The sequence below is a fragment of the Podarcis pityusensis genome (genome assembly GCF_964106645.2).
Source record: "Podarcis pityusensis genome assembly, chromosome: 7".
In the NCBI taxonomy this organism is placed as follows: domain Eukaryota; kingdom Metazoa; phylum Chordata; class Lepidosauria; order Squamata; family Lacertidae; genus Podarcis; species Podarcis pityusensis.
In genome coordinates, this window is record NC_138031.1 from 80,925,432 (window position 1) to 80,938,182 (window position 12,751).

At 39.1% G+C, this 12,751-nt stretch overlaps 1 protein-coding gene and 1 long non-coding RNA gene across 29 annotated transcripts in view; one reads left to right on the forward strand and one right to left on the reverse strand.

Annotated features, from left to right (window-relative positions):
* MAJIN (membrane anchored junction protein) overlaps positions 1-12,477 on the forward strand; it is a 59,273-nt gene extending 46,796 nt beyond the window's left edge. For 27 of the 28 annotated variants that reach the window (XM_081014993.1, XM_081014985.1, XM_081014969.1 and 24 more), the window contains 8 exons: positions 462-537; positions 2,800-2,925; positions 3,370-3,401; positions 4,733-4,842; positions 6,841-6,949; positions 9,418-9,493; positions 10,815-10,947; positions 12,115-12,477. In XM_081014993.1, coding sequence (XP_080871119.1) covers positions 462-537; positions 2,800-2,925; positions 3,370-3,401; positions 4,733-4,842; positions 6,841-6,949; positions 9,418-9,493; positions 10,815-10,947; positions 12,115-12,172 — 720 coding nt within the window. In that variant the 3' untranslated portion in view covers positions 12,173-12,477. The remainder of the gene's footprint in view (positions 1-461; positions 538-2,799; positions 2,926-3,369; positions 3,402-4,732; positions 4,843-6,840; positions 6,950-9,417; positions 9,494-10,814; positions 10,948-12,114) is intronic. The other variant, XM_081014988.1, reaches the window with a different exon arrangement.
* On the reverse strand, positions 37-9,408 carry LOC308482214. The gene is made up of 2 exons (XR_013989157.1): positions 8,012-9,408; positions 37-296 (listed from the first exon to the last, which is right to left on the reverse strand). It is a non-coding gene; the product is annotated as an uncharacterized lncRNA (long non-coding RNA).
* Positions 12,478-12,751: the final 274 nt, after the last annotated feature.

Genomic DNA, 12,751 nt, shown 5'->3' on the forward strand with positions numbered 1-12,751 from the left:
AAGCCAAGTCTGCAATATGCCAATCCTACAATAATGTCTTTAAATTATTGTCTTCTTTTTAATAAGCAGTGTATAATGGGCTCAGTGTGTTACTTATGCAGAGTACAGAGATGAAACTGGGAGCATAGAGATGAAACTGGTGCATCAAACTTTTTTTATCCTTTTGCTTGAGCAGAAGAAGATGTAATAAAGTCAACTGCAGAGGAACCTGTGGTTGTGCAGATGTTGTTGGACTCCCAGCTTCCATCAGCTTCAGCCAGCATGGGATAATGGGAGTTGTTGTAGTTCAGCAACACCTGGAAGGTTGAGGATAAGTATCAGGAAATCTAGAAGTTAGCTTGATAAAACATAATAACAACCTTATCACAAGAACTCTGGCTAGTCCAGTCTATTACACTGTCTTTAATATCAGAAATTTGTAAGCACTAATAAAGTATCAGAATTTCCTTCAATTCTTCCAGGATGCTATTCGAGTAATACTTGGAAACCTTAATGATCTATGCCCATTTACTACTGAACACTTGATAATATTTCCATGTATCCTTTTATCAGTGTAAGTTGTCTAAGGAACACGTGTTGACGGTGGGGGTGGTTATAAATCTGTTAATAAAAATAAATAATCATGAGGCTAATCTGGAAAAGGATTTTACACAACCCGTCTGACATATGTAACACAGAAGAGTCTTACTTCACAAAATCGCAAAAGAAACACTTATTGGTGGTAGGCTGCCATTGAATGTGTAGGCAGTGAAATAGACACACATGTGCTTATCAGGGACAGGGATGAAGAAGTGTGCACTAGATACTTTCTGATGGGGAACAGGGACAAACAGTTGGAAGCCAGGAAGCATTTGAATTAGAGCAATGTGCATTTGTACTAGGACCTGAACGAATGTGTGCACTAATAAGCTGGTAATCAGGCAAATGGGAAACAAGAATAAACAACAACATTAAGAAGCTGAGAAGAGATGAATTATCAGCACTAGTGAAACATTAAAGGGGCATCTAAATGGGAAGGCTTGATAATCAAGCGCAAGCTGGTAAGAATTGGGAAAAGTTTAAACTCGTGCAAGCTGGGTATAATTTTGATTGGAAGTAAGAATGCAGCATTTTGAAAAGATAGAAAGCATACTTCTGCTACAATATGAGGTATGCATTTTGAAAATCCTGCTGAATTCCATTTTTGAGCAAATCTCCCAAACATGCAACATCATTTTTCAGTGAAGTGAAAATACTTGTGCAAATAATGAGAGACATTTTTCACATTATTTGCCTATGGTAATTTACTGCAGTAATATGTCAGTTTCCTACATAATATCCAGGTAGTAAATTTCTGTTTATGAAGCAGTCTCCACCCAGCCATCAGTCAGTTGCCTAAAAAATGCCTATTCTCCTTTTTGCCCCTCTAAGCGTTCTCCTATCTGTACCAAAGAATGGCATCTTTGCTCAGAATCACCTTTTCACACTCTCTGCTTTGTTGTTTTTCTGTCTCCTGAGACAGACAGATGCCAACTAACTTACAACTTATATAACCCTTAGATCAAGAATTTGCAACTGGCAGCCCTGGATCAAAAGCAGTTCCCAGAAGTGTTCTATTTGTCCCCCACCTCCTTTTCCAAGCAGAGACAAAAGGAGTGGTGTGGAGACAATAGTTGTTTTAAACATGGGATTTACTGACCTTCAGCTAGTGGTGGTTTAGTGTTTAATACACCAGTCCTCACCCCAGCTTCTTTTCAAAACTTGCTACAAAGTACATAGAGCCTTAGATTATTAAGCTTGATTTCTTAAGTCTGATTTTTTTTAACATTGAAGAGTGAGATAAGATATTCGTAAGATATGCAGATTCAGTAGACTTATTTTCTTATCCTTAAATTTACCTGTTATCTCTGCTCGAGTGTAGAAAATATTTGGTCTGCAAGTTGTGGTGCTATATCTGTTATCATGCTGCAATACAGTGGTACCTTGGGTTACAAACACCTCAGGTTACAAACACTTCGGGTTACAGACTCCGCTAACCCGGAAGTAGTACCTCGGGTTAAGAACTTTGCCCCAGGATGAAAACAGAAATTGCGCGCTGGCGGCATGGCGGTAGCGGGAGGCCCCATTAGCGAAAGTGGTACCTCAGGTTAAGAACAGACCTCCAGAACGAATTAAATTTGTAACCAGAGGTACCACTGTACAGCATTGTATCCATAAAGCTTTTTGTGTAAAGCTCCACGGTGCCTCCAATTCTGCACTCAGATACATTAGTGTTTTCTCTTTTCCCCACTAGCTTCTGCACATAACGCTAAGCCAAAGGATAGTTCAGCATGGATGAACAAGTGTACAGGTGCACAGTGAGAAAATCATGGCTGTTTTGCTCCTGCCACCACCACACTATCTAGAGCTAAGCTATTGTTTGGCTTAACCTTAGGTCTCCGCCCATCCTCATGGTTTGTTTCTCTCAAAACAATCCACAGGCAGTAATGTAAAAACAAACATTGGATGCAGTGCATTTGTCTGGAGCAAGACAAACCATGAAACTGGGTTTAGATGTAACCTTAAGCCCAAACCATGGCTTAACTCTGGGTTGTGCAGTGACAGTAGGACCAGGGAAGAGCGAAGTGATGACAATTTTCTCACCATGCACTAGGATGCTTACTTGTTCACACTAAGCATTTGGCTTTCAGTGGTAGGCAGTAGCATTCCATTCCTGTCTTCCCTGAGGCAAACTGAACCAGGAATGACACCGTAATTTTTGCAACCTTCCTTTTACTCCAGTGTGCTGCTGAACTGTTGAGCCTTAACTGTACCGATCAGATTTAAACCAATGGGAAAAAGTGTCAGACTTGAGATTCATGCGTGGTGATACGTTTATTGTTCCTTATCCTTACGTCTGCACTGTCTATGTAGAATTAAATCTCTTGAAGCATGGTGCATTGTGGGGTAAGTTCCGAAGTTCAAGAAGGAATGTTTGAAGTCTAAAGATATATAACCTGACATAATTGCCACAAGAAAAACAAACAATTGATTTTGGCTCCAGGGTTTCCCTATTTTCCCATAGTGGGATAGTCCCTGACCTTCCTGATGTTGCAATTTATAGGCCTACAAAAACTCTTGATTATCCATGGGTCTGCAAAAACAGATCCAAATCTATTGGCTATGGAGTGTTCACTTTCTCTGGGCATGTGTGTATCAGTCACCTTTTTAATGATAGTAGGGTTAAGATGTTTGAGAGGTTTATCTTTCCTTTTCCTGGAAATTTGCTGTTACACTTTTTGCAAATGTGCAGTTCCATGTACTGGAATTTGTTATATTTTAAGTCTGCCAGTAAATAAGTTACCAGTTTGGATTGGCCTATCTTTTATGAAGTATGTTGCATATTTTCAGGTAAAGCAGGATGTAGGGAGGCCTGTAACTCTGTGAGTATTTTCTTTGAAATTTCAGACAATAAGATGGGGGGAAGTAGAGGGGGATTCATTATGACGGAATTAATACTTTTAAGTTTAAAGAAATGGGGTGGGAGAACAGAACTGCTTCAGCATGTGCCTAAACTTGTATTTGTAGCCAGTGCTAGTCCTACTCAGAGTAGATCTATGGAAATAAATAGATATGACAAACATAGTTCCATTAATTTGAATGGGTCTACTCTGCATAGAACTTAGTTGGATATAACTTCCCATTTGCATGATCTATGTGCTTAAAAGAAACCAGATAAAGTAAACTTTGTTGCACATTGGTGCCTTAGGCTGTAATCCTTTATGCTTATCTGAGAACAAGACCATTGACCTCTATGGCTCCTACTTCTGAATAGACATGCATAAGTTTGCATTGTTGCTGTGTGTTCTGCAGTTCAAGCACCCAATAACTCATAACTCCAGTGACTTCAATAGGCATTGTTCCTTAGACATACGTGAAATTAGTATAGTGGTACCTCGGGTTACAAACTCCGCTAACCCGGAAGTAGTACCTTGGGTTGAGAACTTTGCCCCAGGATAAGAACGGAAATCGCGCGCTAGCAGCACGGCGGCAGCAGGAGGCCCCATTAGCGAAAGCGCGCCTCAGGTTCAGAATGGTTTCAGGTTAAGAACAGACCTCTGGAACGAATTAAGTTTGTAACCCAAGGTACCACTGTACAGGAAAAGGAACGATTCTAATGTAATGGCCCCATGTGAACACTTCTGAAAAACTGTTTCCATGTGACCCTGGGGGTGACCCTATCTAGCATTTCCACAGGGACCCTGAAATTCTAGTGCAGTTGCTTTCATATAGATATGTCACTGGATTATCCAAAAACATGTGGATAAATCACTGGTGAACATGCCTTCCACGTGAAACATTGTTATATAGTGGCACTTCCTATGGGATCCACAACAACTGAATTGCACAACAATTGAATTGAGTGCAGTCACACATTTACCTGGGAATATGGCCTATTGAGCACAGTGTGTACTTCAGGTTTGGGGAAACATTTATTCTAAGAGGCATGTGACATAGAAGTATTAATATATTTTTGCTAAAGGACACATTTATTAATACATAAACAACAATAAAGTGCAAACATGTGTTTTCAAATGCATTTTTTTGCAGTGTTAGCTTTCTTGAGATGCTATTCTTAAATTTAAACAAAAACAAGCAAATATGTTTATATTATATGTTAATACATCTTCTTGCAAGCCTTGTAATAGTTAATAAAAGTTATGTTTTTAAACGAATAAATAAATGAATTTGACAATCTGATGCATCCTAAAAGGACAACAGTGGAAGTGACCAAAAAGATAATGTGGACACAGAAAGAACCATTAAGTGGAGGAGACTTGGAGACACAGTAGAAATTTCACATCCACGGATATCCAGGGGCAGGTCAGTGAAGATCTTCCCTCCTAAACCCAGCATGAATTCCTCGTTCTTACTTTTAAAATGCTTGATGGCACTTCTCAAATGTTGTGCTAAATAGTGTCAGTTATTTGACAACATTTTTAAAAAGTTGTCATATGATATAGTAAGTACGCACACTTATAAGCATTTATGATTTAGAGGGATAGTGTTGCACATAAATATAGATTCATTTGATCTGATTCAGAAAGGGATAGGGTATGAGTCTTGTTTCGTTTCCTGGTAATATGAAATGGTGATGTCAGTATCTCCTGGTGGCAATTTCACCCGAAAGCTGAATACTCATGTGGTATTTCCAAGCCATAGAAACTGTGAAAACTCAACTTTGCCCCGCTGTGATAAATATCAACAGGTCAACTACAGTATTCAAAAGTGTTACATAATTGCTAAGAGTTATTATGATTACCAGATGGAGAACACATGGAGTATTCACCATGAAACAGATGCAGTATAAACATAGAATTGCCTTGCAAAAACATAGCACACAACCATTCCTAGGAGGAAATGGGTAGGATGGAATTCCACAATAGAGGAGAGGTTTGGATTCCTTGTAAAAAGTACTGTTTGTTAAGTGGCTGTTTAAAGAAAGCACTTCAAAAACTACAATCAATAATTCTTACTTTGTTGCTGCCACAGACCTCAGGCAGTTCACATATGATGCTAAATCAAAATTTAGCACTGCAAAAATGAGCCACAGCAAGCGTGGGGCTTGCTCAACCAGTGTGGTGTAGTGGTTAAAGTGTTGGACTAGGACCTAGGAGGCCACTCAGCCATGAAGCTCACTGGGTGACCTCAGGCCAGTCACTGCCTCTCAGCCTAACCTACATCACAGGGGTGTGGGGATTAAATGAGGAGTGGGGAGAACAATGCACTCCACCTTGAGTTCCTTGGAGTAAATAGTGGGATATAAATGCAATTAAATTTAAAAAAAAAAACTTTTAAAATGTTTCCTCCTCCCTTCCCATTTCACACACAAGAGGGGGATCTGAAGCATCTGCCTATATTTTTGATCCCTGTGGTGTAATTTGGAGAACTCTGATTAGTCTAAATTCTAGCTAGCTCAAAACAAGCCAGATCAAGCTGTGTTTTTCTTATCCTGGTTTTCTTGCTAACCAGAGTTTAATCTAAACAGAGTTCCCCAAGATTGAATGCAAAAGGGAACACTTTTCAGATTAAAAGTTTAGGTAGATGGTTCCAGTCTCTTCTGGTGTGTACCAGGATTGCAGAGGACAGCAGGAACACTCAAGTCAGAAACTCTTAGAAGTTTATACAGGTAATGCTAAACTGTGTTTTTTTGGGGGGGCACCTTACACCCACCAACACACCCATTAAGAGCCACTTTCCCTTCAGGGGCATCTGTCAGTGGCTGCATGCTGGTGGTGGGCCATGGGCTGTGTTGATTTAGGGTTTGATTTTAACTGGCCCACACTATTTACATGCATTGCCTTTCCATCAAAATACTCAACAAAGTTTCCCAGCTAAATATATAATATAATAGTAATTTAGTTGAAATATGTAAAATTACATTAAAAATCAAGAAATGCAACTAATGAAATCAAATAAGGATCAGCAATAAAATGTTAATTCATTACAACAGTAGACTAACACATTGAAAAAAATAGAAGTTAAAGTGATTTAAAAAGGACTCAGAAATAACACCTCTTTAAAAAAAATTTAAATTGTTGTGTAGCAAAATGATTGCTTTGCAGTATATGAAACAGATCCACATATACATTGTACAATAAAACTGCTTTAAAAATGTTTTTGAAAACAAACAGGTTGGCACTTAGAAGTTCATATTTATTTAATTATCATACATATGAGGGGGGGGGGAATATCCTAAAAGTTCTCCTGCTTAATGTTGGCAAAATACTCAATATATAAAAAGTTGTTCCAAATGGATGTTTAGTTTTTCTGTTGTTGCAGAATACAAATGAGATACATATTTTATGTTTTACTTTGCAGAAATGTGACTAAAAATACAACCTGTATTCATGCCACAGCCAAGCCAGAAGTTGGCTTTGAAAACGAGAAACTGCGGGAAGACACAGTTCATCCAACTCTGGTATCAAATGTATTTTATTTATTTTTTACATTAGATCGAGATTGAATCTGTTGACATGACTATGTGCAGGCAGGTGCATTGCCTTCCACCAGAAGCTTTGATAGCAAATATTGCAACACATTGTTGATTCCAACCATGGTTTTAGCATGGCATCCACGAGGAAGAAAGAAGCCTGGTGGAGTAGCAATGCAGAGATGGGAAATTGTGGGCAGGAAAAGTTAAATACTCTCCTCAAAGTCCACACATCCCAGTTTGAAAATACAAAGCAACTTACACAAATTTGCATGGAAGGGTAGTTAGGTTCTTAATTACATAACACCAAACTTCTAGTTTGAAGGCACAAACGAGTGTGAGCTGGATCAAGTACTAATCCTCTGACAAAGAAACTTCACATAACTTGTTTTCCATGCATTTGTAACTGATTGTATTTTTGTGAGGATATGAAATATATTTCCTTCTTCTTCCCCTTTTCTTGTGCTTCCCATCTTTAATGTTGTATATATTGATTTGTTAAATTGGTATCCCACCATTCCATCACCAAATTGTGAACAAAATATGAAGAAAGAAGCATAAAAGCAGGGCAACTAAAGCATTTCAATAAAGGTAAAGGTAAAGGTACCCCTGCCCGTACGGGCCAGTCGTGACCGACTCTGGGGTTGCGCGCCCATCTCGCTTAAGAGGCCGGGGGCCAGCGCTGTCCGGAGACACTTCTGGGTCACGTGGCCAGCGTGACAAAGCTGCTCTGGCGAGCCTGCACCAGCGCAGCACACGGAAATGCCGTTTACCTTCCCGCTATAAAGCGGTACCTATTTATCTACTTGCACTTAAGAGTGCTTTTGAACTGCTAGGTGGGCAGGAGCTGGGACCGAACGACGGGAGCTCACCCCGCCGCGGGGATTCGAACCGCTGACCATACGATCGGCAAATCCTAGGCACTGAGGTTTTACCCACAGTGGCACCCGCGTCCACTCAAGCATTTCAATAAAACCACTTTAAGTCAATTGTGCCATCTTTACAATGGCCATAAGTAGGCAGCTTATGGGTGGTATGCCTGCCTGAATAAAAACACACTTGTCTTCTGGTGGAAGGTCATCAAAAACAGGGCTAGCTGGGTCTCTCTAAGCAAGGTGTTCCAGTATCTGGGAGCAGCCACCAAGAAAGTCTCTTGATTTCCTGTGCTCCAGATGTTGGCAGGACATGCCCTGACATGATGCTGCTGACCATAAAAACCTTAGCAGGCATGCATGGGAGACAACTGTCTATTAGATAATTGAATCTCAAGTAGTAAAGGACTTCATAGATCATAACAAGCATGTTGAATTTTGCCCAGAAATGGACCAATAGCCAGTGAAGCCGTTGGGAGTCCCTCTAACTAGCAGTACTCTGATCAATACTGTGGCTGCAGCATTATGAAACAGGCTGAAGTTTCTGAACACAATGGCAGCTCCATTGTAGAGAATTTTACAGTAGTCAAAATTAGATGTAACCCCCCAGGGCATAATTCTGTGGACAGGGGCACTCTTATTTAAATCTTTATGAAGTGTGCTATGTCCATAGGTGCTCTAGATGATGATACATTATTTAAAGTTGGGATGTATATTTCCGCGAGTTATTGAGGAATTCAAATTGTATCTTGAGCTGAAAGTTTACAAACAGAAAACAGAAAATCTTGTCCTAGAAGAGCAATGATGCTGGTCTTAGATTAGAATGATTTGAACTTTGAGTCTTAGTACCGACTTTTCAGACTAAACTGATCATAAATTCAGTATAAGCTTCATAGACTACATGTGCCTATGTCCTCTTTTCAATTGCCTCAAACTTATCTTTGTTTATCTCCTATCTTATCACCCTGTTAATCCCACTCTTCCTCCGAGGAACTCTAGGTAGGGTAAATGGGTTTCTTCCCGTTCAGTTTAATCCCTTCCAAATGCTCAAATCCCACACCCGGATAATTACTCTGTCCTTTTATACTTCTGCTTACCTCTGCTCTCAATATCATTTGCTGTTTTGCAGCTGTCTCTCCCCCTTACAGTCGTCACTATTTTCTTTTGACTACATATTAATGGCTAGTGCAGTGTAACATAGATAAATCCATGGGGAAAGGCTGTGAAATCTCACCCCAACCTGCAGCCCTTCTCCCCATCCATTCTCCATGGCATTCATTGTGGTTAGCTAGTAAATGTTTGTGTAAAATGCAGACTAGAGGGGAGAAAGTTAATTTTACATCAGTATTATAGATAGATATTATAAAATGAAATGGTATAGATTTAGAACATTTATAGATTATGCTAAGTAGGTTTAAAATGGATGATGAATGAATCTAGTAGTCCTGATGCTTTGATCATGCATTTGTTCTTAATTGAAACTATTGTTTCCCACCATAATATGTGACATAGGGTGGGTTGTAAATATGTTAAATAAATATTAAGGGGAAAGGAAAAAATATCTAAATTTATTTTTGCTCCTCTCCCCCCCAGAATCAGCCAGAAGAAATTGCGTGTCAATATTGTGGCTCTGCCACTGTTAACAATGATTATGAAAATAAGAGATTGTGTAAGTATGACATTATTACTATAAAGGTGTGAGCCTATGAAGAGGAATTCACTTGGAAGCTTGGGTTCAAATCATGATGTGAAGGAATTGGGCCTTAGACAAAGGCATCTAGCTTGGAGGTGGGCAGATAAATGTGGATATCAGCATAATAAGAAAAGGACTTGAATGCCAGAGAGGAAGGTAGGAAAGAAGGACTGTATGTGGAGTGTATGAGAGAAAGTGAGATTCAGCTCAAGGGAAAGAGGATCATGTTTTAATCTACTTCATTTTATTATTTTGCTCCATTGGGAAATATACTGGTTTTCTGTAACTTTTCCCTGTAATATATTTTCCTTAAAACTTTGATATTTTTTTCTGTTCCAGTAATTTAGTTATTTTTTTCATAAGCCCATGTAGTCTCAATTTATTGTAAAGACACTTACACCTGGAAGCCATAGGTTGCTGTACCTTGAGAAGCTTCAGAGAAACCCCAGAGAAGTGTTTAAGCCGACTGAAAAAGGGAAGTAGTAAGCTCAGATGCAATGGGACTTAGGGGGCATGGCAAGTAGCCATTACATGTGACAGTCATTGAGCTGGTCCCCATTGGTTGTCCTTGGTTGCGTAGGAATCACATGAAGACTTACAGAACAAGATATTGTATAAACGAGGGAGAAAGGGTATGACAGCTGGTGTAGTGTAGCAGTTATAGTACTGGGCTTGGACTAGGAACACCAAGATTAAAAATCTCAGCTCACTTGGCCTTGGGCAACTCACCTTAAAATTGTGTGATGAAGATCATATCTTGACCTTCCTTGAGTTAAGACAGCAGACAACTGTGACAACTATAAACTGCCTCAGGTTTTCACCAAACTGGTGAAGATTTTTCATGTTATTTATCTCTTGAAATTATTTATGCTCCACTCTTTAGTGTTTCTATTTTCAGAACAGCTTACAACAAATGACAATACATAATTAAAATGAAACCACATCCCAGTTCACCTAATAAAAAAATTGGAAGGATTAAAAATAGCAGAACAATAAAACAAGTTTTAGAAGAGATTAAAACCCAATTCAAATGATGAAAAGGCGAGAGTAAAAAAAAATTTTTTTGCCTGGCACTGGAAAGACTGGAAAATGTTGCACAGATTTGGTACTGCACCAAAAAAGCCTTCTTTCCTGTTACCAACTCTACAAATCTTCTTTCATGTAGGAAAACATGAAAGATTCAAACTACAAGGTGGTGTCCATTAGCATTGCCACTGTTGATTTTATACTTTCTGAACTGAATTCAGAGTAATTGTTCTCCTTCCCCATATAATTTGTAATTTTTCTTTGCACATAGGGGAATCTGCGGCATATGTCAGGACAAAAGATACAGAGAATGCCCCGCAGAAAGGACAAGTTGCAGCCATACAAAAGAGAGCAGAGGAAAATGTGGAGTTAAAAGCTAAAGGCTTTTTAGAGTTATTGAAAAGGTAATGTAATAACATTAAAGCATCTAGACTTCCTAGCAGGAGCCAGTATAGTATTCACATTGGCTCCAGTAAGGGATTTATGTTAGAGATTAATTTGATCCCTAAAACCTACTGAGGCTATTAATGTAATGACATGTGTTTTGCATGTGTATGATGATGTCTGAAGTTTTGTATTCAGGAGCACAGGAAGCAAATAATCTTTTTTATTTGTGTATTGTTTTTTCTAAAGCCTTTCTAATAAATCTGTAACAAGAATACATTGGGAGGGCAGAACTGTGGGTGAAGAGACCCACAAACACTGTCAATTTTGACAGGATAATAACCACACATACATTATTTGAAAAAAGGGGGTCATTGAGCTGAAAAGTTTCGGGACAATTAAAAAAATTGAATACCTGGAACAAGTCTTCCTGGAGACAGCTTACTTCCTCCCTTACCTTAGTTGGTTTTCGATGTCATATTCTTAGATAGTCTACCATGTTATTTGCCTTGTTATTTTTATTGTAAAAGTGAGCTTAAAAATGGTTATTTTCTGATGCTAATTCCTCAAAAATTATGTTTTAGAAACCCCTAAAATGTACTGTTGAGGGTTTCAAAAGATATATATACATACCAGTGAGACTTCATGCTCCCCAAACGACGTAGCATGGCAGTTAATTTAATTCTTGTATATTAGGGATAAGCGATTGTGTGCTGTTAGCATAGTGTGTGTGGGGGGGGGAATCTCCCATGTTTCTAGAGTGGTGCAATATTGTCTGTCTGCGTGCATGTTGTGGAGAGATGAGGGTGGGGTCAGTGATGTGACTTGATAAGCACAGCTTTGAAAGGAATGCAGCACAAATGTTCTAATGTGTCAGAAGGGCTCATCCAGACTTCCTCTTCTCCCGCCGCTTTCCCCCAGGAAAACCCGATCTTTTCCGCTGAATTGGTGCAAACGTCAATCAGGTTTCCCATGGATTTGCCGTTTTCTCCAGTTCAGCACTAAATAGCATGTTTTCCTTGGGAAAGCAGCAGGGCAACTGGAAAACCACTTGGACCCATGCTTTCTAGGTAGTGTGGATGAGCCTTATCACAGGTTTCCTTTCCCCTGGAAAACCCAAGTTGCTGATATTCCACATTGTCAAGCAGTGTTCTCAGTGTGATATCCCTTTCTCCTTCTCCCACCAGCTTTCTGTTTCCACCGATACTACAGCGAATTTTTACTGGAAGCAGTCAGCCCTCCTAAAGCATTATCACTACCAGAAAGCTGTTGCTGCCTGTATCTTTTGAATGACATGAATGATTTCTAAAGAACTCAGCTTTCTAACTTAGTGCAATTGTTTTAGAAGTTGAGGGTGCTTAAAGCTCTCCTGTATACTTGGTGTCTGAACCCTCATTTCAGCTTTGAGTACTTATGTTGGTTTTGAAACTTCCTCAGACATGTATTGCCAGAATTTAAATGGTTAAAGTGAGTATTTGAATTCATAGTTCTTTCTTTTCAAGACACTGTATTTGTGTTTTAATGGAATAAACTATCATAATTTGCAGTTACTAAGACACAGCTCTTCAAAATTTTAAGTTAAAATGGGTTGCTAAAAATAGAGATAGTGTGTTTTAATTCCCTCAAGTTATACAGAGATCAAGTGTTTTTACAAAATTATCTGGTCCTGGTTTAAAGATTGTCAACTGTGGATACTTTAAATGTGTCACCTTCAGCTAACAACAGGATTAATTTCTGATTCTGGCAATCTTTAACTTCTGCGCAATGAATACCCTGAGGGTATGCTCATATCCACTTCTTTCTCCAAGGTATATGGCATGGGAA